This window comes from Myzus persicae, unplaced genomic scaffold (genome assembly GCF_001856785.1).
Source record: "Myzus persicae strain clone G006 unplaced genomic scaffold, MPER_G0061.0, whole genome shotgun sequence".
Taxonomy (NCBI): Eukaryota; Metazoa; Arthropoda; class Insecta; order Hemiptera; family Aphididae; genus Myzus; species Myzus persicae.
This window is the reverse complement of record NW_019100802.1, coordinates 649,376-676,623: the sequence shown is the minus strand read 5'-3', so window position 1 is coordinate 676,623 and position 27,248 is coordinate 649,376. Positions and strand designations below refer to the sequence as shown.

At 27.9% G+C, this 27,248-nt stretch overlaps 7 protein-coding genes across 14 annotated transcripts; 4 read left to right on the top strand and 3 right to left on the bottom strand.

Moving 5' to 3' along the window:
• The first annotated feature begins 1,706 nt into the window (after nucleotides 1–1,706).
• On the top strand, nucleotides 1,707–5,299 carry LOC111043158 (enoyl-CoA hydratase domain-containing protein 3, mitochondrial). 2 transcript variants are annotated; one of them, XM_022328034.1, is made up of 7 exons: nucleotides 1,707–1,951; nucleotides 2,165–2,316; nucleotides 3,349–3,484; nucleotides 4,421–4,602; nucleotides 4,686–4,846; nucleotides 4,906–5,020; nucleotides 5,154–5,299. In XM_022328034.1, exons 2-7 carry the CDS (start codon nucleotides 2,195–2,197, stop codon nucleotides 5,251–5,253), a joined length of 816 nt encoding a protein of 271 aa, XP_022183726.1. In that variant the 5' UTR covers nucleotides 1,707–1,951; nucleotides 2,165–2,194; the 3' UTR covers nucleotides 5,254–5,299. The 2 variants fall into 2 exon arrangements, with proteins under 2 accessions (XP_022183726.1, XP_022183727.1); XM_022328035.1 differs by having other exon boundaries at nucleotides 1,707–1,955.
• Nucleotides 5,300–7,081: 1,782 nt separating this feature from the next.
• Nucleotides 7,082–8,226, top strand: LOC111043145 (transmembrane protein 186). The gene is made up of 4 exons (XM_022328004.1): nucleotides 7,082–7,223; nucleotides 7,287–7,529; nucleotides 7,687–7,832; nucleotides 7,893–8,226. Exons 2-4 carry the CDS (start codon nucleotides 7,381–7,383, stop codon nucleotides 8,195–8,197), a joined length of 600 nt encoding a protein of 199 aa, XP_022183696.1. The 5' UTR covers nucleotides 7,082–7,223; nucleotides 7,287–7,380; the 3' UTR covers nucleotides 8,198–8,226.
• A 2,173-nt stretch (nucleotides 8,227–10,399) lies between these two features.
• Nucleotides 10,400–12,078, bottom strand: LOC111043144 (E3 ubiquitin-protein ligase RING2-A-like). Its single transcript, XM_022328003.1, has 3 exons — nucleotides 11,882–12,078; nucleotides 11,184–11,788; nucleotides 10,400–10,828 (listed from the first exon to the last, which is right to left on the bottom strand). Exons 1-3 carry the CDS (start codon nucleotides 12,076–12,078, stop codon nucleotides 10,623–10,625), a joined length of 1,008 nt encoding a protein of 335 aa, XP_022183695.1. The 3' UTR covers nucleotides 10,400–10,622.
• Nucleotides 12,079–17,761: 5,683 nt separating this feature from the next.
• Nucleotides 17,762–20,801, top strand: LOC111043118 (PI-PLC X domain-containing protein 2). Of its 6 annotated transcripts, none has more exons than XM_022327960.1 (5): nucleotides 17,762–17,897; nucleotides 19,160–19,243; nucleotides 19,387–19,561; nucleotides 19,858–20,146; nucleotides 20,393–20,801. In XM_022327960.1, exons 2-5 carry the CDS (start codon nucleotides 19,162–19,164, stop codon nucleotides 20,768–20,770), a joined length of 924 nt encoding a protein of 307 aa, XP_022183652.1. In that variant the 5' UTR covers nucleotides 17,762–17,897; nucleotides 19,160–19,161; the 3' UTR covers nucleotides 20,771–20,801. The 6 variants fall into 6 exon arrangements, with proteins under 6 accessions (XP_022183652.1, XP_022183649.1, XP_022183651.1 ...); XM_022327957.1 differs by having other exon boundaries at nucleotides 17,762–17,900; XM_022327959.1 differs by lacking the exon at nucleotides 17,762–17,897 and adding an exon at nucleotides 18,040–18,418.
• A 139-nt stretch (nucleotides 20,802–20,940) lies between these two features.
• Nucleotides 20,941–21,363, top strand: LOC111043172 (zinc finger SWIM domain-containing protein 7-like). The gene has a single exon (XM_022328066.1). The coding sequence runs from the start codon at nucleotides 20,941–20,943 to the stop codon at nucleotides 21,361–21,363; it is 423 nt and encodes a 140-aa protein (XP_022183758.1).
• Nucleotides 21,364–21,985: 622 nt separating this feature from the next.
• LOC111043121 lies at nucleotides 21,986–23,812 on the bottom strand. The gene is made up of 3 exons (XM_022327966.1): nucleotides 23,517–23,812; nucleotides 23,362–23,411; nucleotides 21,986–23,274 (listed from the first exon to the last, which is right to left on the bottom strand). Exons 1-3 carry the CDS (start codon nucleotides 23,784–23,786, stop codon nucleotides 23,166–23,168), a joined length of 429 nt encoding a protein of 142 aa, XP_022183658.1. The 5' UTR covers nucleotides 23,787–23,812; the 3' UTR covers nucleotides 21,986–23,165.
• LOC111043116 (RCC1-like G exchanging factor-like protein) lies at nucleotides 23,808–27,205 on the bottom strand. 2 transcript variants are annotated; one of them, XM_022327952.1, is made up of 9 exons: nucleotides 27,096–27,205; nucleotides 26,951–27,023; nucleotides 26,721–26,878; nucleotides 26,022–26,121; nucleotides 25,320–25,605; nucleotides 25,074–25,246; nucleotides 24,352–24,513; nucleotides 24,035–24,294; nucleotides 23,808–23,957 (listed from the first exon to the last, which is right to left on the bottom strand). In XM_022327952.1, exons 1-9 carry the CDS (start codon nucleotides 27,171–27,173, stop codon nucleotides 23,880–23,882), a joined length of 1,368 nt encoding a protein of 455 aa, XP_022183644.1. In that variant the 5' UTR covers nucleotides 27,174–27,205; the 3' UTR covers nucleotides 23,808–23,879. The 2 variants fall into 2 exon arrangements, with proteins under 2 accessions (XP_022183644.1, XP_022183645.1); XM_022327953.1 differs by having other exon boundaries at nucleotides 23,878–23,957; nucleotides 26,951–27,192.
• Between the last annotated feature and the right edge of the window lie 43 nt (nucleotides 27,206–27,248).

Below are 27,248 nucleotides of genomic sequence, written 5' to 3'. Positions count from 1 at the left end.
GCACCATAATAACGAGATTTATTGTTTGTTAACATTATAGTTTTTGGAACTTATTATTTACACACCAACTATACGATCAATTTAAAAGCGGAAAAACTTAAGGAGAAACGCTGGAAATTATGTAGAGTTGTAGACCACCGGCGGGAACGTCCATTACGTGGAACTGGAGTGACACCTAAAGAGACATACTATACTGCAAACGAAAGACAACGAGAGGACTAGCGGATTAGAGGGATGTCGGACCTTGATGCCATTTGGCCGATGGCGGGGAAAGACGGAGACCTTTGTGATGACCGAGCCACGTTCTCGTTGGGCCTTTGCGACGACGGTTTGGCGGGGTGTACTACAGTAATGCGGTCGAAAGCGGATTATCCGGCGGAGCTGGAGGATGAGCTCGACAGCGATGAATATAGAATATGGCATGCAGCAGCACTTGCAGCAAAAGGGATCAGGGTCAGCAGAGTTTAGAGATCAGCCAACGCCGAAGGACCACTGGAAGCATATTATCATGTAATTGAATTGCTGCCCACCTGTGTTCGTTCTCTGGTTAGGCAAACGGTCGAGAAAGCCAAATTGCAGATCGAGGTGCGTGTGCCCGAATGTGTGTCGGAACTTGAGATGGCGATCTGATCACGGAGGAATTAACGGAAGTGACGGTGAAACTGAATGGGGTAAGAAGCAAGGTACGTGGCAGTTCACAAAGAAGCGCGACAAGACATTTTGTCAAATTTCAATATATAATACATACAAAATATATTGAATATCAAAAAAGTAAGTTATAAGCTTACATTATTATGAACTAAGAATTTCACAACTTATTATAAACCATACCTAATAGATGTAAAAATGTCGGAGAATCGTGAAAAAAATCAAAAGTGTTAGTTTTGTTTCATAATTTCAGCATTCGATTATAACCGGAAGTTTTCACAACCAAATAATCCAAACCTAACCAGAATTATGGAATTCATGTCTCTCTTCTGAGAACGTCCACTGCCAAGCTAACCCTTTTACCAGTTTCACCGTCAAGTCCAAAGTTCATCCTGCAGTCACCTCTCGGTCTGCAACCAAACTTTCCGGTCCAAACCGCACGGCCGCGCATTACCTATACCAATAGAACGAACACGTGGACAAGGGCAGCAATTCCAGCGATTGTGATCCTTCGGCAAGGGCTAATTTTCCTCTATAGCTGATCCTGCTCCTGCAGTGGCCGCTACTGCTGCTGCATGCCATATTCGTCGCCGTCAAGCACCATATCCTCTTGGGCCGTCGAGAGGATACTGCCAGCTGAACCGAAGTCGGCTGCACATTGTAGTGCACTGCGCCGTTGTCGCCGCCCAACGAGAACACCCCATGCAGGCTGGGCGTCCTGGTCCGCAAATCCTATGGTTGTCTTTCGTGCAGTATGTCTGAAAGGCGGAAAAATGGAAATGGAGATTCCCCGATTTCGAACCAGCAGTTCTCCTTAAAGATTTGAACGGTTTCCTGAAATGATCGTCGGTCAAAAGCTGCTCTGTTTCGGACGTGATAACCTGAAAAGCTTGACAAAATGTCAACGTTTGATAAAAATACAGGAAAATTTTAATTTCAAGACCAAAAAAAAAAAAATTGTTTCGTGATAATAGAGCAGAATAGATAACAATATACATTCAAATTCACGTTGATAGTATTGTTCATAGACCCTTAGTTAATAGGTCTATGGTATTGTTACATTATACTACTTTTTTACGGTTATTGATGATACCTAAATTTAGTAAACTATTTCATTAGAATTTATGAATCTAATCGACGATTATTGATTAGTGTGTAATTGAAAACAACTGTTGAGAAAAAAAATAACCATGAATTATATGATATTCTAATATCAAATACTTATACCAAATAATAAGCAAATAAATTATTGACTACGACTAACTCAAACTGAGATAACTAAGTTTTATTTTTTGGAATATAAGTAGGTACTTATTAATTATTACTATTTTTATTTATTGTAATGTTATAAGCTTATAAACTACCTATATTCATTTTCAGCTAATAAATTTGTTAACGTCTATTATTATATTTTATTTAGCAATTTACAGATTAGATATTTAATAAAAAAATCAAATATTGGTTACTTACCATAAATATATGATTATTGATTATATGTATGAATAATCTATTTCAGAAACATTATCAAGTTAATTTACTCAAAAAAATGTTGAAATCAGTTTTGAGGCAACTATATAGACATAAGTCTTCATCAGCCTCTGAAAATATTATAACAACTGTCAAGTCAATTAATTCATACCATATAACTCTTTCAGATCCTAAAACAAGGTTTGTATAAATGATATATTTAATTAATTAAAAAAATATTTTGTATACCACAGAATAAACATTTTCGATAAAATCTCATTTAATTTTTATCTTTTTATGTTGATTAACATCAATGAACATTTTTAAATATTAAGGCTGTCAATAACAAACCGTTTTTAATCCCGGTCAGATTTAGACAATAGGCTTTATTTCACGAGTGATGTGTAAACTCTGCACGTTTTACATAACTAAAGATAAACTATGGCAAAGATTCTTGGACATCAGTAACATATATATACGCAGTCACACATCACTATTAATTTGCGATCAAAAAAGTTTCAACTTGAAAGTCCTAAAAAGTGGAATAAAAATTCACCCAGTACCAAAAGCATAATTTTAATTTTGAAAACATTTGAATTCCTTATTCTCTTTTCTAGGTTATGCAGGAAACAGGTTTTCAATTCTGTTGAATTGTTTAATAAGTGTAGTACCAAATTAATTTAATTTTTTTTTCAAAATATTTTTTCTTCTGCTTATTGGTCTAAATGCACAAAATAACGGCCCTCTTTCCACAGCCTTTAACAAATGTAAAAACATTTTTAATGAACAAAAATTGATGTACATATAGGTACAAATACCATCAACAGTTGTTGCATTTTTTTTTCCATAATTTAAATTATATCACTGATGCAATTTTTCAATTACTGCGGTATATTGTACATATATATAAAGTATAAAACATTATTTCATCATCATTGCTACAGTACCTATGCATAAGTGTATATTCAGTTACACATTATTGTAGTGTTAACAGATGTTATTGACACTGATTAGTTTCTAAATTGAGCTCTATATATATTAAGAGAGTATAGGGAGTAAGGGAAGAGCACTCCTTTAAATAGGATTTTATAGAACTATTTATTGTCCTTACAAAAAAAAATGTTCTTTGTAGATACAAGTATACAATCCTAGTATTTAAGTATCATAAATTAAATAGTTTAATAAACCTAATTTATATTTTAATCATAAATATTTATTATTTTACTTTTCTAGAAATTCACTATCCATTGTTGCACTACAGCGCTTAATTGAAGAAATAAAAAATGCAGGAAATGATTTATCTTTAAAAAGTATAGTACTACGTGGAAATGGACCTGTTTTTTCTGCTGGACACAACCTCAAAGAGCTTGTAAGTTAAAATATATGTTTATTTTTGCTGTGGTATACATTTTTTTTTCAAATAAACTAATGTTTTGGATGTTGGTAGACCAATTCTCTACACACAGGTCTGCAAAATAATTATACACATTGCCAATAAAGGTATCCATGTGAGAACTTATATCAATTAGTTATACTGTATCAAAATCATTATTGTACAGTTTTTTTAGTGCATGTTTAGAATATAAATGATTTATCTATCTTTTATAAGTAATGTTAGTATTGGAGATATAGAGTTATACAAAATTAAAAAATGTTTTCAAAAGTTTTTACAAACAAAATAAAATACTTAAATGTCAATATCACTTAGGTATAAATACAAAATAACATTTATTATAGATATTATATAATGATAATAACGATAATACATTTTAGTTATAATAAATTCACAGTTTTAATCTGTGTTTTACAAATTATTTTATACAATAATTTGAAATAAAAATAAAAACAAGGTTCAATGTGGCCTGTAGAGAGCCTTCTTTCAGATAAAAAAATAGTTAATCCACCAATTTTACAAGGCCTCATAATTTTTCTATGAAGTCATTTTTGTTAATATATTGTATCAAACCCTTCTAAATATGTATTGGACAATAGATTAGTGTAAAAGTATTATAATAAAAGAAGCAACTAAAATAAAAAAATTATTTTCAAATTTTATGGAATTGTGGACAGTTTTGAAAACGTTTTTTTAAGTTTCTGTTAAATAGATTTGACATAATAACCCTTTTTTTCCAATTTTTGTTGATGTTTGTCATCAATAATTGTTTTGTCCTTAAGAAGCATAATGAGAATTATAAGAATCACGTAATAAATTTTTATTGTTTAGTTTAAATAAATAATATTTAGATGAAAAGTATAATTTACTTTATTCAATAATTAATAAAAAAATATTTGTATAATCTTATAGAGCATACCAGAAAACCAGAATATTGTATTCTCATTAGCTACAAAACTTATGAATACAATGATAGATTGTCCTATACCTATTATAGCATGTGTTGATGGTATAGCTGCAGCATCGGGTTGTCAATTAGTGGCAGCTTCAGATATGGCGATTTGTTCGAACCGCAGTTCTTTTTCAACACCTGGGTACGGAATGTATTTAACTTAATACTTTGTGACTAAAATGCTATGCAAAAAAACTTAAATTATATATCATATTTTACTTTTAGTGTAAACCTTGGTTTGTTTTGTTCTACTCCAGGAATTCCACTGACTAGAGTTGTGTCAAAAAAAACTGCAGCTTATATGTTATTTACTGGTACACCAATCAATGCTGAAGAAGCCCTTAGAACTGGTCTTGTTAGTAAGGTTGTTGAACCTGAAGAATTAGGTTAATTATTTAAAAAATATTTAGATGTGATTGGTGCTACTAATCAATATTACCTTTAGATGATGAAATTACCAAGTTGACAACATTAATTGGTCAAAAAAGCCGTTCTGTAACTACTTTGGGAAAGAAATTTTTTTACAGACAAATTGATGAAAATATTAAATTAGCTTACAAGTAATTTTTATAATTTAAAAATAAAAATGTTTGTTGTAGACGTTGTAGTTATAAACATTTAATAATTAGTGCAGAATTATACATTTAATAACTATACATTTCTCTAACAATTAAACTCATGATGTATTTACAGGAATGGAGAACAAATTATGCTAGATAATTTAGAACTCAATGATTGCAAAGAAGGTTTACAGTCATTTGTTGAAAAAAGAAAACCCAATTGGTCAAATTAAAAATAAAGTGAAATTTCCATTTAATAAAATAAAATAATCTATAAAACTATTTTTTTTTTATTATTCAATTGTCATCAAGTGTTATTTTCATAGGTATGTTGTATAATATTGTACTTTGTACATTTATGTTTGTTACCGAAAAATAACAAAAGATACACATTATTCTGGTAAGGTGAACCAGCACAAATTTGAACAATCAATTACTAGAATTGAAAATATTTTAATAGGAAATTTAATTTGAAATTTTGTTTTCATAATCGACATGATATAGAAAACACAACAATTTGAATCTTTTTTCTTAAAATCACAATTGTTTTACTTTCCATTAATGCTTATTAGTAATCACCAAGGGAACATTTAAATTGGAAAATAAATGCTATTTGTCTGAAAAATTATTTTTTCAGAAATGTATTTTGATGGAAACATGTGAGAAATGTATTTTCCATGAACTGTACTTTTCAGAGCAATATTTAATCAGAAAATTTTATGGTCTTCATTTAAAAATGGATTAATTTAGTCTTATATAACAGAGCCCTGTTTAATTCAGTTGGGTCCTACTTTGGATTAATTTAAATATTTCTTTATCAAAACGTGCATTAGTAGGTACGTTATCTAATTCAATATGACATTGATAATCAACAGACAAGTTACTTTGTATTATTTAGTATTTACAGCTATGCTTTCCATAATATTATTGTACCTACTGCAATTTGTTTACCTATAGCCTATAGCTAAAATTTTATAATGGTTTATATTGGTTGCAGATTATAATAGTACTAGTAGAAATTAGTATTTATTAATTTTTTTTTGTCTATTGCCACTTTGGTTACTCCTTACTCAAGCAAACCAGGTACAAGCGTGTAACAAATTTTTGAGTTTACATAGTTTCAATAGAAGAAACTATACCTTACAATCAAATGTGTATATTTGTAGCTTTTATAGGTACTCAAAAACTACTAAATTGACATTAACAAAAATCCCAGAAATTAATTTTAGAAATTTCAGAAAAGTTTAGAGGGTAAGTTAGTTTTTAATAAAACCAGTAATCTAATAAATAATAATTTTTAATGATTTAAAGAAAATTTCTACCTCTAATATAAAAAGTTGCAACACCAAAAAGCTACACATGGACGAAGCCAGTTATTCATCTAGTTATTAAATAATAACACAATTATATTTAGCTATATATTCTTTATTTTTATAATTAAGTTAAGCATTTTTTTATTAATTTCTAATTAAAAAATAATTTGAATATTTTCTCGAATTGGATGAATTTTGTCAAAATTTTAAGTTTAAATCCATATAATAATTGTACCCAGGCGTTTTTAATATTTTTGAACTGCTATTAATTCGATTTATGAGGACCCTGTATTAAATTGTCAAGTTTTTTACGTGAACAATTCTTTATCTTAACAGTAATTTTTAAAAAAATAACAAAATTTGAAAAAAATCTCATGGTTAATCTTAGTCCGTGCTTTTAAGTACTACTAGTATTATTTGCTAAATGTAAAATAATAATCCATTTGGTTTCCACTGGTCATCGTATGACGTATGTGCAAAAAAAATGAGGCTGGGGGTGACTCTTATCACGGTAGCTCGTATTCTATAATTTACGAGTGATCACTGATCTCTCAGGGGGCCGGGAACATAGAGTAATTACCATGAACTAAGATATATATCTTAGTTCATGGTAATTACTCTATGGCCGGGACAGATTACAAACATTTTTCGCTTATCAAAATCGGGAAATCTGTACCCGTCCCATCTCTCAGATCATTTTTTTATCACGATGCTCATAATAGAAAATGAAAATGTGTCTATGATAATAATATTATGATAAAAGATTAAAAATTTAAAACCAAATATAATTTATTTGCATTTTGCTTAGACTTACAGAAGTCTAATGTCTATGTTTATTGTTTATTTGTTACAGGCTTACAGCAGTTTACAATAAGAATTAAGAAGTTACGGTATTCTGTTTTTAAAATTATTTATAGTTTATTATTTTTTTTTAAAATCATATCTGTCCACAGACACATATGATATTGATTATCAACGATTGAATAGTGAATACTACATATTAAATTTTTTCTGCTTCAAAATATAGCCATTGGGCTAACAGATAAAATGTTACTGCTACCAAAATGTATAAATACAATTGTACTAAACAATATAAAGCGAAGTTTCATGACAAAATCTTATGGTTTAATGTACTCTAATGTTAATCAAGTTACTATTAAACATGCCAAAGATGATAAATTTATTCCTATTTATAAGTAAGAATGATCATCTCTTATTAGTTAGTTATATAGTTACCTATTAAATTTAATAATTCATGTAAATCTTAGATGTATTATTAACAAAAATGAAAAAAATAATAATTTCCTTCAACATTTTAATAGTATAGTTTTTATGATTTAACCATTATTTCAGAACACCTCATATGAAATTTTTCATCAGTCTAAATAGAATGAAAAAATATCAAATAGTAGGACTATTTGGTTGGATTCCTATGTGTCTAAGTTTAAATATGCTTAGCTATTTAAATTCTGATGAAGTAATTTGTGCATCATTAATAGGTAAAGAAAAGTATTTTTTTTTCTTTTTAACATTTTTTGATACATCTTGTTAATTTTTAGGTTTAGGTTTAACAGCTGGCTTACATATTGCATCTTGGATCATATCAAATAATCTTATTGTTTTTGTTTACATGAGTGAAGACGACCGAAGATGTCGGATGTCATATATATCTTATTGGGGGAATCGGGAGGAATTGTATTGCAACACTGAAGATATAATACCTATTGAATTTTCTAAATTCAGTCTTTTAAATCACAAAGTTAAATTGAAAGAAAGTTCAATTACACTTAAAATAGTTACACGCAACTCGACCATTTTAAATAATGCTAAATTTAGAAAAGTGTTTGGTAGTAATATTATTTGAAAAATAAAATTAAAATTGAGTCATGTAAATTTTAATTTTTTAATCGAAACTATAATACCTATCAATACCATACCTACTTCACAGTTCTATGGTAAATCTGTATTGACTCAAAAGTTTATAATAATAATACAGCGAAACGTCCCGTAACAGACACCCCCAAATAGGGTTTTTTGGGAATGAACTACAAACATTCTACAATCTTAATCCTCTAAATAGCGGACTCTTCCAACTAATTAACAAAATTGCATAGGCAGAGTTTGTCCAGTATTTAGAAGTTTCACTGCATTGTGGTATTATAATAATTAAATAATAATACATTAAATGCAATGTTTTTGGCAAAAATTAATGCAACCTCTCACCATATTACTTATAGTAAAATAATTAATTATAATAGCAATATAAATTGGGATATCATACAATATACTGAAATAGTTATATAGACCAGCGGTTCTCAAACTGTGTTCCGCGGAGCCCCAGGGCTCCGCGAGAGTAATCTAGGGGATCCGTGGCTCCCATATATAAATATATATCATCTGTATTAATTAAATTCAAATTATTAAATTATTATTATGTTTTTTAGTTACATTTTTAATTTTTATACTTGTATTTATTATTATTTGGACCGTACCAATATGTATGATTTTAAAGTTTAAAACTGTAAACTATTTATAAATTCACATATTTTTTTATGCTCAACATCATTTTCTATGAACTATTGTTGTCTCAAATAGACATTTCTGAATTTTGGGGGCTCTGTAATTTTTTTTTAGTAACATAAGAGCTCCGCAAACAAAAAAGTATGAGAACCGCTGATATAGACCATCTTTGCTCATAATTGTTTTTTGTATGCAATGATTTATCATTAAATTTAAATACACTTACATTACAGAGGCATTTAATCAATGACTAGGTACTCTCCACAGCTATATAAAGAAGTATATAAGTTACTTTATGTATCTATGGTACACTCTTTAACCTTTATCCCAAAACTTTATCCAAGAGCCTTCTATGAAATGAACAGAACAATTTGACTAGTATCGTCTATGCATTCAATAAGTTCATTGATGCTCATTCAAGATAACCTTCATATATAGTACATGTCACATCATGATTTTATATATTTTTTGTACAAGGTGGATATATAGTAATTATACTATAATTTTACAGTACAATAATTTAAATGCATAAAATGTATTATCTATCCTTTGAAACATTCGTGTAAGTTTGATTGACAAGTCTATTTATTAATTTTTATATTTTTATAACTAGTTACGTACTTACATGTTCATTCTAATAAAGAATGCAAACTTAGATCAATAATACTTTCAATATTTATAATTTAATAAGATGACAAATTAATTTTACAATACAACAAATTAAAATTGTGTATTCTACAAAACTTGACATTTTATCTGATTATTTCTAAACACAATAGAATAATACAGATGATAATCTAAATATAATAATTAAATAATACAAGTTTGAATTTTTTTAAATGATTACTTAAAAAGTTATTCCTTAACACCTAAAAGAATTATATTTTCAAATCTTAGAAATTAAAATGTCTTATTTTTAATGTAATGATAACCCATAATTTACAAGCTACTACTATATAATATTGTTTATGTTACAAGTTTGATCCAAGAAATATCTACTATCCATCGTATTTTCCTTTCATCAATTATGTACTTGGATCTGACTAGCTACATAGATGAAATGTGTGTGACATGTGTTACAAACAATTTGAATACATTAGAATTAAAAAAAAATTTATTGGCCGTCAAATCTAAATTACAAATGCATCAACAATTGTTCACTAAAATTATAGCTTTTTAATTTAACGAAATATATGTTTACATAACATGTATTTAAGTAAATCAGTTTGATTTAATAAAATAGCTACAGTTTGATTTTAAATAACAAACATAAAATATTGCTGTATAAGTTATGCGATATTGTCGATTACTGTACTGATGATAGTACTTTTCTTTTCAATAATTAATTAAGCACATATCTTACTCTTTCTTAATTATTAGGTTTACCTTAATACAAATATAGTAAGTAATAATAATACAAATATTTACTATAAATAAAAAATAAATGTTAATATTTGATAAAAAAAAAAAATATAATAATAATTACTGAGGTACACAAACAATAAAAAACAATCAAAGTATACATTTATGATATAAAAAGTAATTTTTTTTTTAATAATTTAATTTATTATTTTAAATTTTATTTTATATTTATAGTTTATGCTATAGACTAAAACACTAAAATTATCGATAATATTGAAAAGAATGATGTAATTGCAAAGTAAATTACATAATATAAGGTATTGTAAACTTATTTTTATTAATATTTGTTAACAAATAAAAATATATTATACAATTATAATATAAGAAACCAATAATAAATAAATAATTTAAGTAAAAGAATAAAACATTTCCAGTGGCTTGTTAACTTTCCAAAACTTATCATGTACATTTCGAAGTGTTTGATTGCCATTGAGAGGAACAAATTGATCCGCAGTGGGTGCAACATAGATCAAAAAATTAAGAGCTCGTTCTGGAAGCTCTGAGCCGAGGTCTAAAGTCAATCGCATGGCTAAATACTTACTCAAATGATCAACTAGAAAAAAAATCATGTACATATAATGGCTGTTTCAAAAATTGACTTGTTTAATTCTACTCATATAAAATATAAAGCTATTGAAAAAAAAACTTTTGAATAGTACCTATATAAAAATAAAAAAAATAAAAATATTCTGCGCTTGTCCTGTAGGTACTATACATAAAAAATGAACATATTCTTCACCTAGAATATTTTAGTCGTTTATTGCAGTAATACTTTTCAATGTTTGGGTAATGTGTAAAAAAAACCATGAAAAATATCTGAACAATAACAAAAGAACTAAAGAATTTCTAGGGACATTTCATTCTGTACTAATTTATTGTAGTGAAGTAATTTAATTTTAAAGACTTACCAGTCGCATTGGCTGTTGTTTTTATATAACGGACAGAGTTTTCTTTCAAAACTCTGATCAATTGATTATCACTAGCCATTTCTGTAGGATGCGGTTTAAATACTAGTTCTATTTCATCTACTGAAACGCCTTTTGATGTACCATCACATTCTGTTATATCCGAGGTGTCAACGGTTGAAGCGGGTCCTTCTTTTTCTGAGATCATAACAGACTTCATCTTCTTTGCAACTTTTGTTTGTACCATTGTTCTTGTTACATTATCTCGACCTGAACTATTTGAAGGTTTCGAAGTAGTTGATGAGCTACTTTCATTTAGTTCTTCATGTTGGTTCTTTTTGGTTCGTTGTAGTCGATTTTGAGTTTGTAATTTAATACCTTCATTTATTGACTGAACTAAATTGGCCTGACTGTGACTCTTATTTAACTTTTCCAATACTCTAGTTTGATGTGCTTCGTATTCATCACGGCTAGGGTAGATCTTGGATATGAGAAGATCAAAATTTGGATCGGGTCGTAGAGACCGTTTAGATACGAGTTTCTTACGGCAAGTAGGACATTCTTTGTTACCTGAACGAAGAGCAGTCACAATACAGTCTGAACAGAATCTAAAAATGGGTATACAGTTTTATTAGTTGTATTATTAATTATAATATATAGCATAAATTAAAATATAATATGTAATCATATTTTATAATTACCTATGGAGACATTCTTTAGTAGTCATTGTTTTTTTCAACATATCCAAACATATAGGACACATTAGTTCACTATGTAGACTTCGGGGGGATACAGCAATTTCGGTGTTGTCTGTAATAGCTTCTTGAGGAGATCTATGCAATTCGTAAAGTGAAAGTTCCCAAGTTTTGGTTAAACCCATTGGATCAGCTGAAGCCATGTTAAAAAAATTTTTTTTTGCAATCAGATTTTATAAAATACTAAATATGGTATTAGTAATCCTGAATTACAACAAATTTATAATTTATTTAATAAAATACTCAATAAGAATAATACAAATAATAATATTAACAATGTATTCATTAATTTAACTATATAAATAAATTATTATACTATGACTTAAAAGTTATAGCTTAAGTTAACTATTATACATTTTATAACGTTTAGAGCATAATATACAAGTACAACAGTCACCAAGTAAGGTTTACTGTTTATAAAAAATAGTAAATACTGTATTGTTGTCATAAACGACAAAATTACATAAACTCAAATCAGATTCAGAAATCTGATTCAATTAATGCGATAGTAATAAACAAACCAAAACAATCGATTATCAACTATTCAACAATTTAATGTAAAACTAATCATTTGATTTTTAATGGACCTAAAATACCGAATACGTGCGAAAATAATGAATTTAATTAAAATTAATCTGTTGTAATAAAACTATTGGAGACACATTTTTAAATTTTAATTTATGTAAGACGTAGAAATGTGTAAATATTAATACTCCATTTTATGCGATTGTTTTATGTAAACAAAAAGCGGATACTATGTAATATCGATTTTTGTTATCAGTAAAAAATTCTAAATTATTTTTATCACCTAATGAGAATTATGAAAATATTATTTACAGTTCGAAATTTCAATATTCATTATTCATAATTATTAATTACTAATTTTAAGCCGTTAAACAATTAACCGTTACCGTTACCGTTTTATTGCCTAGCGAGTACAATAATTTGTATCCCAATTATAATATAATAAGCAAAATGGTCTCATACTCTTATTCAGTAAAGTTGGTTGTACTTAACACAACCAAATAATACACATAATACCAGCGCCGTAGCTAGGAGTGCTAAGCCCCCCACCCTCGAAATATCAAACTTACTAGTTACTATACCCGGTAGTACCCTAGCCCTAGCAGTACAATGTAGTAGCCCCTCCCCCCCACTCCGGTAGGACGACCTAGATTCAATTGATTATTATGCATTTATCATTTATGGGCAACATGGCTTTATGCAATTGTAGCTATACTTCTATAATTACATACTATAATAGGCAGTAGCTTTATTTACTTAACAATTATTCACTACAAGGGCATTTGTCTTTAATTCCGTGGATTTTTTTTGCGCTTTTGCTTATTAGCCTTTAAGTATTCAAACATTAGATGAGCACATGGTTCTGAATATCGAGATCAGAGGTAGGTACTATACTACTATTATTCTAGATCACAAAAACGTCAAATTATACTTTAAAACCAATTAAATAAATATTACTCATTCGAAATTTGGTGAATATACATAAATATGAACAAAATAAATAAGAAAAATATTCACAACTATTCCAAAAACCACAATGAAAACTTTTCGAGATTATGATAGTTTTTACAATTTATGAAAAGAATTGTCCACAATATTTAAAATATATATTTGCAATAAACTATTGTTCGTTTTGTTACTTATAAACGTGAGAAATGATATGAAACAATTTCGAATGAATGAGCGACGAGCAATCAAGATTCCACTTATTCCGGATTCAGAAAAACGAGAAAAATATAATACGAGATACCTATATACCTATAGGACAAGGCTGGTAGCCAGAAAAATATTTGGGGGGGGGGGGTTAGAGTATAAATATGTAATTATATAATAAAATATGAAAATATAAAAATATAATTTCAATTAAATTAATCTTTATTTAAAAAATAATTAAATCTTATTTCAAAAAAAATTTCGGGTGGTGGGGGTTGAACCCTACCCCCCCCCCCCCCCTTTCTACGGCCTTGCTATAGGATATATCTTAATAGTCTTGTAGCACAAGCTTACCAGTCAAAAGCGATCGCACAACCTACTACAATATGGAAAAAGATCAATAAAACAATCAAAATTAATTTTGAGAGAATATATTATATTGAAAATCAAAATTTTCAAGCCTACCATTATATTTTGTATTTTTTTTCCGATATCGTGACATACTGACATGCCGACCTTCTCCCTTCATTTTTTTGATTATTGAGATGAGCAAGAGCGACGGATTTTTACTTTTTAAGTTTGGTTTGAAATTTGATGTCAACGTCCCGGGAGTGGATAACAAAATATAGTGGGCGAAATTGTTATCCAACTCGGTAGAATACGGTCGAACGAGTCTGAAATATATCAATGGATTACACTATGATAGGTATCTAATAGTATCTATCAGACGGTGTGCAGTTGCCAGTCATAGAAAACATAGATGATCAGATGGAATTAATTCTGCTTCCACGTACCACGTGTGACATGTTTGCAGTACAATTTTACAGAAACTCGTTAGTCGTTTGTGCAATATTGTGTAGTTGACAGTTGTGTTTGTAAAATAGTAACAAAATAATAGTAAAAAATATGTTTGTATTCACTATAGGTAGGCACAGTTTAATAATAATAGTGATGAACGATGACCAAGGTGGATTGATATCAAATCGGTGTCAAGTGACAACAGTCAACGATTAAGGAAGTGTGTTAGAAGTTGTGAAATTTGGTCAAAAATAATAATACAAATTGATCATTGATTGTGAATAGTGAATACATAGATAGTAATAAGATATCGATATTGGATAGGCCTAGGCCACTCCACGGTCTACATTAAGTATTGTTTTTCATTAGGTAATCATATGATATATTTATGTTCTTGTAATATTGTATATAATATTGATACCTATATTGTCAAAACTTTTGAAAACCATATGAAATAGAAATAAAAATATAGAATACCTACTTAAGTTAAAAATCGAGAAAAAAATAGTTTATTAGTTATTCCATTCAAAAATAACTAGTTATATCACTTTTAAAAAATATACAAATCACGAAACAAAATATTTTATGAATATTTAAAGGCACACAGTAAAATTTAAATAAATAAGCTTAAACTCTTATAATAAGATAATATATTAATACAATAAGTTTAAGTTGTGAAATTTAATAGCATTGTTTTCAAATGTTGTGGCTTACTGCCATCAAAAAGTCTATAATAGTAATTTTTTATTTTATATTCGAATACATACATTTTAAAGACGGTTTTTAATTAAAAGTATTTGACCAAGTTTTGAACTTGCAGCATGATCTTCTCCTACATTACTCAATGCCAATTTAGCTTGGTCCGCAGCAACTTTTTTTATTGAATTCCACTTTTGTAGGATGTATATTGTCACAGAACTTTGAAAATCGGTTATTACAACCCTCGGTTACATTGTTGGCGGGATGCCCACACTTCAATGTTATTTGATGCACATTCCACGCGGAAGGTGGAAACATATAGAAAGTATTCTTCGCAAACACATGGATGAGGTGGCTCTTACTCGCCTGTATATTCCATTTGCATTATAAAAATAAAATAGAACAAAAGATCTTCTGCATGATAGATGGCATATTTTCTTTTGAGAAATTCATTCATATTAGCACTTTATCCTCAGGTAAAAAAAAGCTAAGCTATAGATAATACCATACAACTTTATAAACTCGCTATCTTGTTTATAGTTTTTGTACTTTCCTATGTGTTGACTAACATAAATGATAAAAGTATTCATTTATTTGGAATAGACATTTTTAAATACTCTCCCCTCTACAAATCGGCTAATACAGCATCGGTTACGTTTAGTATTGCACTTGTAACAATTTGACTAGGTAGGTACGTCACCGATTAATTGGGCTCTTGGCTTCATAGTTTTTTTGCTTTTTTACAGCAGAGACCATATTTTCATTGGCTTCATGTATGGCGTGATTATGTTAAAAAGACTATATAAAGTTGGATTGTTAATATTCTAATCTGTTTTTAAAATCCATTCTTACATTCTTTTGAATATTGCACAAATATCTACTGTATAAAATTTGAGGTTTTTATTATTATTTTTAAATCATTTTCATTTCTTACTATATAATAATATGTAATGTTGATGTTGCTACTTTCACAGATTATATAAAATAATATAGAATATAGAATTAAATTAAATTATAATCAATTTCAATTATATTAACTGCATATTAAAATACACACACACATAACAAGTTAAACCAACGTATATTGTAAACGTATTGCTTGATAAAAACAAAATTTTGTGGTTTGATTTAAATTAACTTACTAAAAAGTACATAATAATAATAATAATAAATAAAAGACAGTACATAAAATTATAAACTGTCCATTAACGCTTATTGTATATTGCTAATATATTTACGTACCTACCTATATCTTAATTATGTAGCTACATACATGCAACATGCATAATATATACTAATTACACTTAATTTAATACAGAACAATATAATTTTATAGTATACTATGCATAATAATGCGTATTGTATAAAATAAAAATATTTTAGTTTTTTACAACAACAGAAATTGCAATATGTATTCGCATCCAAATATCCAATGCATGGTAGCATGATATTTACATATCTTTTGTTACATATATTATATATACATATAGCCGCTGAACGGCGGATCCGCAATACACCACAGGTGGATAACCTATCTGATTAACTGTAGTACATTGTTCTCGATGCGACGAAGTCGTACTGCCTACCCAGGTGGATAACTTGAATGAGAATCGATTTTTACTTGAGGTGACTGACTTGCTAGACAATCAAACATGGATTTCGAATATAAATATTTTACATACGAAAAAGCACCAAACATTCGACGAGGAATCGTATTGTTCAAATTGCCGATTTTCATGGGCGATGTGAGATTTCTAGACACTGAAACTGGAATTTCAAACATTCCCGCGTTCGAAATGAGCAGCCAAGCCTTACCAAAAATCCTTATCACCTCCTCAATTTTTTGTTTTTTAACCACCTATCACAGGAGTAGGGGGCAGTTCAGCACTACAACAGGAGCGACTTTTATAAGTAATTTCAACCACGATTAAAGATATACTGATATATTTATCTTTAATCATGATTTCAATTTTCAATTTTCAACGACATTGTCGTCGATGGCAGCCAGTATATAATATAAAATATAGAGCCTCTAAAGGCTCTCTAATATAAAATATATAAATTATATAATCTATGTAACTATTTTCATAGATATATAAAGAAATATAGTCTAATATTAGTTTAATAAATATATGACTATTTTATGCAATTCACGAACCTTGACTGACATAAGCCATGATATTATATAATAAATATAATATTATTTTTAGTATTTCAGAACGCTTAACGCATCGGGCGGCCGACGAAGTCTGGTTATAGACACGATTATCTTAAAATATAGTGGATATCCAACGATCTATATGAACATTGAACACCTATTTTTCTTGAATCCAAATTGACTTGCTAGAACAGCTGTTGAAAAATACACCTAGCGCTTGTTATCATATTAGTGGTAACTTTTGTAAAATAATTTAAAGGTATTCTAATCTAAGAATTTAACTTTAAATCTGTAAATAGTAAATGCTACGAATAATGCTTGAAATATGCGTTTAAAAATTATATTATATTTTTATATTATATATAATATTTTTAAATAGTCAATCTATAATAGTAGTATACATTTAATTCCCTTAGAGAGTAACTACTAGTCACGAATTAAGATAAACCTTATTAAGGTATATCTTAATTCGTGCTACTAGTATACCTTTCCACTTTTGGAAAGTCAGTTTAGGAGCTCCTTATCATGTGTTGTTGAGTATCTAGTACATTTCACTATAAAAGTATATATCTGCGGTATATCCACTGAGTATATGAAAAGTATATTGCCTGTGGATAAAAATCTTAAATCGTGGTACCTACCTATTGTTGTTTGTTTTATTTATTTAACACGAATATAGATACTAGACACTAGTATAGTATAGTATCTACATTTAATCTATTCTGTGGTATCTATATCCGTGATTCAGTTTTTAGTTGTTAATCAACTACATAAGTATTATTCATCGAGATAGATAAACAATACAATATATTATATTGTTTATCTATCTCGATGGTATTATTAGTATTCTTATCTATGGTTATTAATCGTTATTCAACACTGTATTCAGTATTTCAGTACTATCACAGAACAATAGTTACAGTACCCTTTTGCGATGTCTGTCCCTCTGCTCTCACATTATGCGGGTATCTTATGCCCAATATTTTTATTTGTTATTTAATTTCGTAAATTCAAAATTGAAATTCCCGTGCTCAGCAGGCGACGTCTTTACCTCACGAATTGTAAATCATAATTCATAGTAATTTATCTAAGTATATGAAATCTGAATTTAACCCTTATGTGATTGTAATGTTGCATATTCTGTATTAATAGTAAGAAATAAGAAAATCTTAAATTGTTTACTATTAAACATCTTGATCGTAAAAAGTAATTAGTAGTTAGTTTGTGAATTTATAATATGGCGCGTGGAAATTTTATGTTGTATAATCGTGACTCTTCAACTCATGACATTTTCCCCTTCTATCTATTTTACCCATATGCCCTTATATATAGTAATAAAGTATTCTAGACTATAAAGTATAATACTTATCAATTTATATGTCATATCCTGGTCTTGTTATTATTTAATATTTACGGAGAGTTTTTTTGTCGCATCCATTGTCAATTATTCATGAGTTTATTTTCATTATGCTCTCAATATTTGTATGAACTGTACCATTGTACAATTCATACTGTCTGGTTAGCTTAAAAATAATATCAAAGATCAAACTATTAAGGTGGCCGTTCGCCATAAGTAGGTATTAAATAATATTTTTTTATCACAAAATAGGTTGAATATATTTTAGTAATTTTTCTGCTAATTTGATAACATCTTTAAGTGTTAAAATTATTTTCAATAGTATTTCATATTTTCATCTAACACACGTATTTTAATGTTATAAGTACCTATGTGTGATCTATATTCTTCTCAAAAGATTTTTTGAATTTTTTTTTTCTTTCTCAACTCATAAATATCACACAATTTGTCTCATTCATCAATAATAACTATTATTTTTACTATAGTATGTTTCTTAGATTATTTTAAATTAATTGTATTTTTTATTTTGTTTTAGAAATGAAGTTAAATCAAGAGTATTGGGTGTCAGAACTACCCAAATCACTTACATTTGTTCCTATTACACAATTAGCAATTCCAGGTATTATTAAATAACTTTTTGTGGTACCTAATTAATGTGTATAAAGTTAAGAGACTGAGAAAGCCATAATATTATACCTTATAAGTTATTACTATGTATTTATTAAGACATTTTTTATATATATAAACTGGTAAACGTCTTAGGATCTCACGATTCATTTTCGTACACCATCACTCCACATAGTGAATTAGGGCCAGATGCATCAAGACTTGTAAAATATTTAAACTGCCTATTAGGACCTGCCATGCGACGATTCGTCTATAAATGGTCTATAACTCAGACATGTAATATTCAAACTCAACTACGTCTTGGAATAAGGTAATTTAAATATTTATTTTGTTTGTGTTTGTAACTTAAATCAATTCGTTAATAGTTCTATTTTAAACACTACAATTATAGATGGTTATGATTATGGTTGATTTCTGAATTGACCAATAATTAAAGTTTTAAAGTTTTAAAGTTTTATTTGCATAATATGTTGATATGTTTTCCATTTCATACAGCCTTGGTGAATACACTGTTGAATTTAGTTGGAAATACAAATATATAAACACAAACAGTTTTTTTAAACTAAAATTGTCCCTAAAATTAATTTTATATTAATTTTTCTTCAGGTATTTTGATTTAAGGATGGCAACTAAACCAAATGATTCCAATTTTTACACAGTGCATGCACTTTATGGTGATCCAGTTATAAAGGAGTTGGTGAATATAAAGGAATTTTTGGTGACACACACCAAAGAGATTATCATATTGGATTTTCAACATTTTTATAATTTCTCAGAAGCTGATCACAATCGATTATCCTCAGTTTTGAAATTACTATTCCATAATATGATTTGTCCTTATTTATATCCAGTTGAGATGCTTGACTTAGATACAATGAGGGCAAATAATTGGCAGGTAATAAAATATATATTACAAATTAAAATTCATACATATTATAAAGTGCTTAAAGTTTATTAAAATCTTTCAATGCATATGGAGTACGAACATCTATACATCACTAATATATTTTTTTATTTTTTCACATTTGTTAGGTAATTAAATTAAATCTTGTTATGTTTCTGCTTTTATTTTTTCTTAAGTAATTTACACATTTGTATGTAGTTGAGAAATTCTAAATTAATTTTGTATTATTATTTGTAGGTAATTATTGTTTATAGACATACTCAAGATGACATATTTTGGCCATCTTCACGTTGGCCAACACCATGGCCACAGACTACATCTTACAAAAAATTAATAAGATTTTTAGATTGTGGTCTCAAACAAAGAAAACCAAATGCAGGATATGTAACGCAATGTCTTTTTACTCCTGATGTAAAGTTTATAATGAGATATTTTTATTTAAATCTTCAAAATTGTTGTCGTCCATTAAATATTGCAATACCTAAATGGATAAATAATCAAAAAATAGGTTACAAGCATGGCGTAAACGTCATAATTGCAGATTTTATTAACAGCAATGACTTTAATTTTTGTGATATTGTTGTCCACCTGAATTATAAATGTTTGGACATTTAAAAAAATACATATGGTTTTGTTTAGAATAATTTTTAATTTATACATAAGAATATAAGATAATACTTTTATTTATTATGCTATAATATGTGCTAACTCAGTCTCATGAAAACTTTTTTTATTAATTAACTAATTATAACAAATTGGTAAATATTATTACAGAATACATTTAAATGACTAATAGGCTACTACCTGCAATTGTGTACGAAGTATTGGATAATTTAAGAAAAGATTATGAACAAAGATCTTGTATGGAAGAATTATTATTAAGCTTGAACTCTGTGTTTGGTTCGACATTGACTGAACATGCTCTTGAACTAATTGATGATGGTAGTGTGTTTTTAATTGAAAGTCATCAACGACGCATACTTCAAATAGTAGGCTCAAGAGGTGATATTTATACAATAATGGAAACAGCCAACTTTTGTACGTGCAATTTTTTCAAACATCAAGTATTAAAAGATAAAGCATTGTGTTGCAAACATTTTTTAGCTGCTAAAATAGCATTAATTTTAGGAAACTTTAAAACCAAAAATGAGACTCCCGAAGGCATAACTTCAATTATGATTTCTGCATATGGTAATCAAGAATTTTAATGAATAAATATTATTTATAATAAATAATTTAAAATGATATGATGTATTATATATTTCATACTTATATTATATTATACAGTATTGATGTAAGATAGAAAAATGAATGTCTAATAACTTTACATTGAATAAATAATGTTATGATTCATAATTTTGTTTTTCTATTAGTAAATTAAATATTAATCTAAAATAAAATTTAGATAAGTACATTTTATATTCTTTAAATTAAAATCAAACCACAATGATTATTGGCAGGCTTACATGTTTGGCCACTCTGATAATGGCCAGAATTGATAAATGGAAGGAATTTGAATTCACTCAAAACTAAGTTTTAAATTTTTTCATTCATCTGTTGGAACTGTTATCATAAAGGAATTTCTTAAAAATATATGATTATCATGTTTAGACATTTAGTTTCAAAGGATGTCGGTATCCACATCCTTTGAGCATACTTGAAAAGTTTTAATAATTTAATTCAAATACAAACCATATGCTCTTAAATAATTTTAAATAAAACTAAGAAATTTTACTTTATAGCATAATTTAGGCACTTAGGTTAAAAAATGTATATTCATAGGTACAAATCCGAGCCTTAGTTATTACAATCAAATAAAGTCAATTTTGATTTACTTCAATATGAAAATAATAACTTTATAATTAAGTTTTACATGGTTTATTAACAATAGCATAAAAAGTATCTTAGCACATAAGCTTATATACTTATAACAACTTGTACATATTTAAGTAAGTTATGATTTCACCAAAAAATACTTTTAAATAGGGTAACAGGGTGCACTCTCCCTCTAAATATGTGGCTTTGAATGAGGGGTCATCACAACCACTAAACTCTCCATGGCCTTGTATTTTATACACAAATTTTCAAATGCAATGTTCTTTAAAAAAATAATTCAATCCATTGGTATTAGGTGTTGTACTAATTATAATAAAATAAATTAGTTTAATAGCAATGATAATATTATCATAAAATATAATTAGTAATATAGAATAGTAAACTGTCATCGCTCAGAATCATTTTTTGTATAGTGTAATCGCAATCACCTTGATTTTTTATACTAGACAACCATTATAGTGACCAACTCGACATTTTATGGATGTATAGCAGAACGGTATCTACTAGACCACTTTTTTTTCCCAATAATTTTCTTAAGTTTTAAAATAGAAGTTGATGATTAGGCCAATTTTACTGTTAGAAAAAGTGCCTTGCACACAAAAAAATACACATAGTAAATGCATATAAACAAAATATTCATCGCTACATCCAGGATCTAAAATTCATGTGTCTGCGAATAGAACAAGGGGGCATAATATATAATGTCTAGAAAGTAGTGATAAATTTGAGGAATTACAGTACTTCATTTTTAAAAATATCAAAAAAAAATAGTAATTTTGTTGCATTGTTTCATAATTAATTATTATTTTCGTTTCCCCAGATTAGTTTGAAGATGTACTTTGGTAATGTATAAATCCAAATTACCAACTACATAAAATAAACCACTCTTCAAGTTGAATTAAAGCTTATTTTCTGCTTTACACCTTTAAAGGTGATGAATAGTGATAGATGAACAAAAAGAAAATTTATATATACTTATCTGCACATGAAAAAAAATATTTAATCGTAAAATCAATACACTTCTCATTTTATCTCTTCATTCAGAACCTAAAATCTTTGAACTATGTGTATTCAACGTTTTTAAAAATAAAATTTATTCTTACGTTTAAGGATTTAGTTTTGTATTTTGTTCATTTTAACTTGTTTTAAAAATATTTTGTTCTCAATAAATTAGTTATGTTGTTTCATTTTTAATACAATAATTTTCTTTATATTCCTTATGGGTTGTTACTTTGTCTTTTGTTGAAATTTGTTTCATCTGTTCAATGTTCATAAAATATGCTCTAAACATTATAATTATTTCAATATATTTACATACTAAAAATATTCAACTTATAGATTTTATTTTCTGATTAGTTTTAGGGTAATACCTTGAACTGTATTTTTTTCCTTGTCTTTTAGAATGTTTACAATTCTTCAGCTGTAGAATAATAATAAAATATATTTATTATTAATTTTAGATACACTTATGTAACATTATCATTATTATACCGATCAGTAATTATTAATAATTGTTTTTATTTACCCTAGATTTATCTGCAGTATTTGATAAATGTTTCTTCTTATTTATATTTGAAAATTCTTTAGTTTCTAATTCTAATATTTTATCACCATTTACTTCTATATTTTTAAGTTCTTTTAAAGAAACTGGTCCAGAATACAAAGGAACCAACATCAGGTCAAACAATTGCCACTCAGTATTTGATGTTGTATTTTGTTTGACATACTTAACCTTATCATTAGAATTCAATTCTGAGGTTTCTAAAGAATCGATAGAAAAATCACTGCAACTCATATTATGAAATGAAGAAATAAATATTACAAACAATACATTTATTAACTAGTTGGTATAGAAATCAAACATTGCAAATAATGATTTTGTTTTGTTTTATTGGTATGGTGTACACAGCGCAACCATATGATCAACTCCACAACTCACACGTTTAACAGCAGCGCCAATTGAAACCTTAAAAATTATTTTAAAATTAAATATCAACCCAATTTTGCTTTTTGTTACATTATTGAATATGAAAATTGATTTACTTGTAAAGGAAAATATTGATCTTTTGTGTGCCCAAGACCTAATTGGCCCCATTTATTTTTACCCCAGGTGTATAGATTTCCTTCAGATGTAATTGCGGCCATGTGAAATACACTACTATACACAGATGTCACTTGTGTTTCAGGATTATATTGATTCCTACCAAATAAAATCGGCGGTATTGGAGTTGGTTCACGGCTTTGGTTCATTTCAGGGCCCTTGCCCAAAATACCAAAACCCCAAACAAAGACCACACCTTCATCTGTATAGGAAAATTGATCAGATGTAAGTCATTTTTAACAAAATTATATACGTTTACCATTCAGTGCTACACAAGCTGATCCAGTAGCACCAATATCAGTGATTTTACCCATAGCTTTATTCAAAGGTAATTTCTTTGGTGTATTGACTTGATATTTATCACTGTCTAATAGTAATTGACCATACTCTGAATTACCCCAACCAAAAACCTCTCCTTGATCTAAAAAAAAAAAAATAATTCCATTAACAAGTATTACATTTTATTAATATAAGTTGTCTCTGTCTTACAAACGCATAACATTGCAAATTGTACATTCTGAATAATCTGTTGAACTCAGATATGTTTAATATTAGAGCAAATTTACCTATTATCAAATTTATGAGTAAGAGTATTATATAGTGAACTTCACAGGTGTTTTTAAATTTAAATTTTAAAGCAAGTTATGGCCTATGAGTATTTAAAAATTCACAAACAAGTTACAATTTTAAAATACTAAAAACTCGCTTTATAATTAAAATCTAAAAACACCTATGAAGTTCACTAGATAATACTCTTACTCATAAATTTTATAAAAGGTATCATAATAGAGTTAAATGGATTATTCAGAATGTACAATTTTTAAGACTAAGACACCACATGCGAGCATTGGTGTCCTATTAACCAGTGTAAACTGTAAAAGAACCGTTGTTTATAATTTCTTCCTATCTTTTTGATTCATTTTTATTGAACGAATTCTTTAAATATTTAAAAATATAAAAGATATTTAATAAATAGCTTACCATTTAAGGCTAAAACACAATCAGCTGAAGATACTACTTTTACAATTTTTTCACCTTTAATGTCTCCTTCAACAATAGTAGGGTGGGATTCATTATTATAATGTCCTAATCCAGTTTGACCATCGGCACCCCATCCACATGAATATACTTTACCAGTTTTAGTTATGAATAAACTAAACCAACAAACACATTTAAACTATTTTTATGATATAAAATACGAGATAATAGTTAAAAAAATTGGTTTACCTATGATCTTGGCCACAAATTATCTTTGAAATACCATCATCTAATGTAATGTTATTAGCATTCCGTAGCTTACTAAAGTCTTCATTTTCAATAATTTTTCGACCACATTGTCCATAACAATTACTACCTAAAGCATAAACACCTTCTGTGTTTGTTAATACAAGCGAATGGGCTCGACCGGCAGCCACTGCTTTTATTTTAGTATTTGGTTCTTTCAAAGGAAGCTGAATCGGTACAGTGGATAATATCAATCCTAAAGGATGCCCTTTTCGCGGATCATGGTACCCTATATAAAATGATATAAATAAATACTAACATAATTTAATAACGTTTATCAAGTCTATAAAAAATATAACTGTTCATTTTCAATTAAAAAAGTAGATGTTCAAGTGATATATTTGTATAAAAACTTATACAATTTACTATAACAGTACTTATAAATTACAATTCCGTATACATTTATAATTTATCACTTTTTTTTTGGTATATGTGTCTAGCCCACCTATTTTTTCATTCTGAAATTTGCCCTTATCTTATCTGGTATGCAGTATGATTTGTATGTTATAGTTTATAATATTATAAAAATTGTGATAATTGTTTTTCAATCTTCACCAATCAAAAATTAAGTTTGAAAAGACTTCAAATATTAAATTATTAATTTTGCATATCAAAAATGGTTAGTATAGACTGGTTTAATTTTACCTATCTGTGAATCTGTATTTAAGCCGCAGCCAAAGAGTTTATATTGATTACTTTCAACAGCATAAACTGTAAATCCATAACCGCATGCTAAATCTTTGATCTGGAAAGTTGTGTTTGTATGTAATAAGTATCCCTTTACCTATGCATAGTGAATTCAACAATAAAGGTACTAAAATATTTAAAACGAATGACCCTGAATTTAATTTGGTATTTTTTACAGCAGATATTTTTGAAAAATTACTTTTTTTTTTTTAATCAAAAAAAGTTTTTGAATGAACCCCTCCCCCCACCCCTTTGAGTTTAAATTTGAATCAAATTAATTTTTAAGTGACGGACTTATAACGATTTTACTATCTTAAAAGGTGTAGTTTCTTATGAAATATGCACATTTTAATACAGTGCACATAATGCACACTTTTTTGTCATGGCATTAAACAATTTTGATTTTAATTTAAATTTAAATTAGTATAGTCAATTTTTAATGTGAAAAAACTTCAGAAATCAAAGTTGTTTGAAAAAAACATTTTTCTTAAATTTAAAATGTTTCAAAGATAATAATAATATTAAATCCTTTGTATAATAAAAGATTCCAAATGAAATACAGGGTTGAATAGAAAATGAAATATTCTGTTTTACCTTGATCGTTGAACATACTATATAAAATCTTTATAATACAAATATAGGTAATATAATTCATACTTTATGAGAGTATGAAAATCTTAGTCTCACAGGTCTGTATATGAACTGTATCTGACGTTCTCTGGATCTGATTTTTAAATCACCAAGAGCACCATGTTCAGCCATGCCCCACACATATAAACGCTGCTGATCTTTAGGTGACTCACTATATGGTGCCACTGTAGAAAAAAACAAGTATTTAAAATAATATTTCAAAAAAAGATTAATTAACTTCATAATATGCATCTTACTAAAAGGATCAACATTTTCAGGTTTAACATTAACACCAAAATATCGTTTTGAACATAATGCACAACTTGTCTTCTTTAATAAATGAAATAATTTAGATGGCAATTTACTAGACATCACTTATGAATTGTTCAAGAAATAATTTACGTGAATAATTAATTGATGCAGAACTTTCTTCCTGTTATGACTACTGTTATCGAGTACCGACACACCATATTTAAACATCAACTTTTAGTTATTGATAATGTTGTACTACAATGGAAATTAATTTTATAATAGCTTTCAAATACTATTGTACAT

Bases quoted from the DNA above. Each gene is read 5' to 3' on its own strand.
- LOC111043158 (XM_022328034.1), top strand. From the start codon at position 2,195: ATGTTGAAATCAGTTTTGAGGCAACTATATAGACATAAGTCTTCATCA. The intron at 4,847-4,905 runs GTTAATTATTTA...TATTACCTTTAG, and splicing joins TGTTGAACCTGAAGAATTAG to ATGATGAAATTACCAAGTTG. The intron at 5,021-5,153 runs GTAATTTTTATA...ATGTATTTACAG, and splicing joins AATATTAAATTAGCTTACAA to GAATGGAGAACAAATTATGC.
- LOC111043145 (XM_022328004.1), top strand. From the start codon at position 7,381: ATGTTACTGCTACCAAAATGTATAAATACAATTGTACTAAACAATATA. The intron at 7,530-7,686 runs GTAAGAATGATC...CCATTATTTCAG, and splicing joins AAATTTATTCCTATTTATAA to AACACCTCATATGAAATTTT. The intron at 7,833-7,892 runs GTAAAGAAAAGT...GTTAATTTTTAG, and splicing joins AATTTGTGCATCATTAATAG to GTTTAGGTTTAACAGCTGGC.
- LOC111043144 (XM_022328003.1), bottom strand. From the start codon at position 12,078: ATGGCTTCAGCTGATCCAATGGGTTTAACCAAAACTTGGGAACTTTCA. The intron at 11,789-11,881 runs GTAATTATAAAA...ACCCATTTTTAG, and splicing joins ACTAAAGAATGTCTCCATAG to ATTCTGTTCAGACTGTATTG. The intron at 10,829-11,183 runs GTAAGTCTTTAA...TTTTTTTTCTAG, and splicing joins AACAACAGCCAATGCGACTG to TTGATCATTTGAGTAAGTAT.
- LOC111043118 (XM_022327960.1), top strand. From the start codon at position 19,162: ATGAAGTTAAATCAAGAGTATTGGGTGTCAGAACTACCCAAATCACTT. The intron at 19,244-19,386 runs GTATTATTAAAT...TAAACGTCTTAG, and splicing joins TACACAATTAGCAATTCCAG to GATCTCACGATTCATTTTCG. The intron at 20,147-20,392 runs GTAATAAAATAT...TATTATTTGTAG, and splicing joins TGAGGGCAAATAATTGGCAG to GTAATTATTGTTTATAGACA.
- LOC111043172 (XM_022328066.1), top strand. From the start codon at position 20,941: ATGACTAATAGGCTACTACCTGCAATTGTGTACGAAGTATTGGATAAT.
- LOC111043121 (XM_022327966.1), bottom strand. From the start codon at position 23,786: ATGAGTTGCAGTGATTTTTCTATCGATTCTTTAGAAACCTCAGAATTG. The intron at 23,412-23,516 runs GTAAATAAAAAC...ATTATTCTACAG, and splicing joins ATACTGCAGATAAATCTAGG to CTGAAGAATTGTAAACATTC. The intron at 23,275-23,361 runs GTATTACCCTAA...TATAATGTTTAG, and splicing joins GGAAAAAAATACAGTTCAAG to AGCATATTTTATGAACATTG.
- LOC111043116 (XM_022327952.1), bottom strand. From the start codon at position 27,173: ATGTTTAAATATGGTGTGTCGGTACTCGATAACAGTAGTCATAACAGG. The intron at 26,122-26,720 runs GTATGAATTATA...ACAACTTTCCAG, and splicing joins GATTTTCATACTCTCATAAA to ATCAAAGATTTAGCATGCGG. The intron at 24,295-24,351 runs GTAAACGTATAT...TTTCCTATACAG, and splicing joins AGCTTGTGTAGCACTGAATG to ATGAAGGTGTGGTCTTTGTT.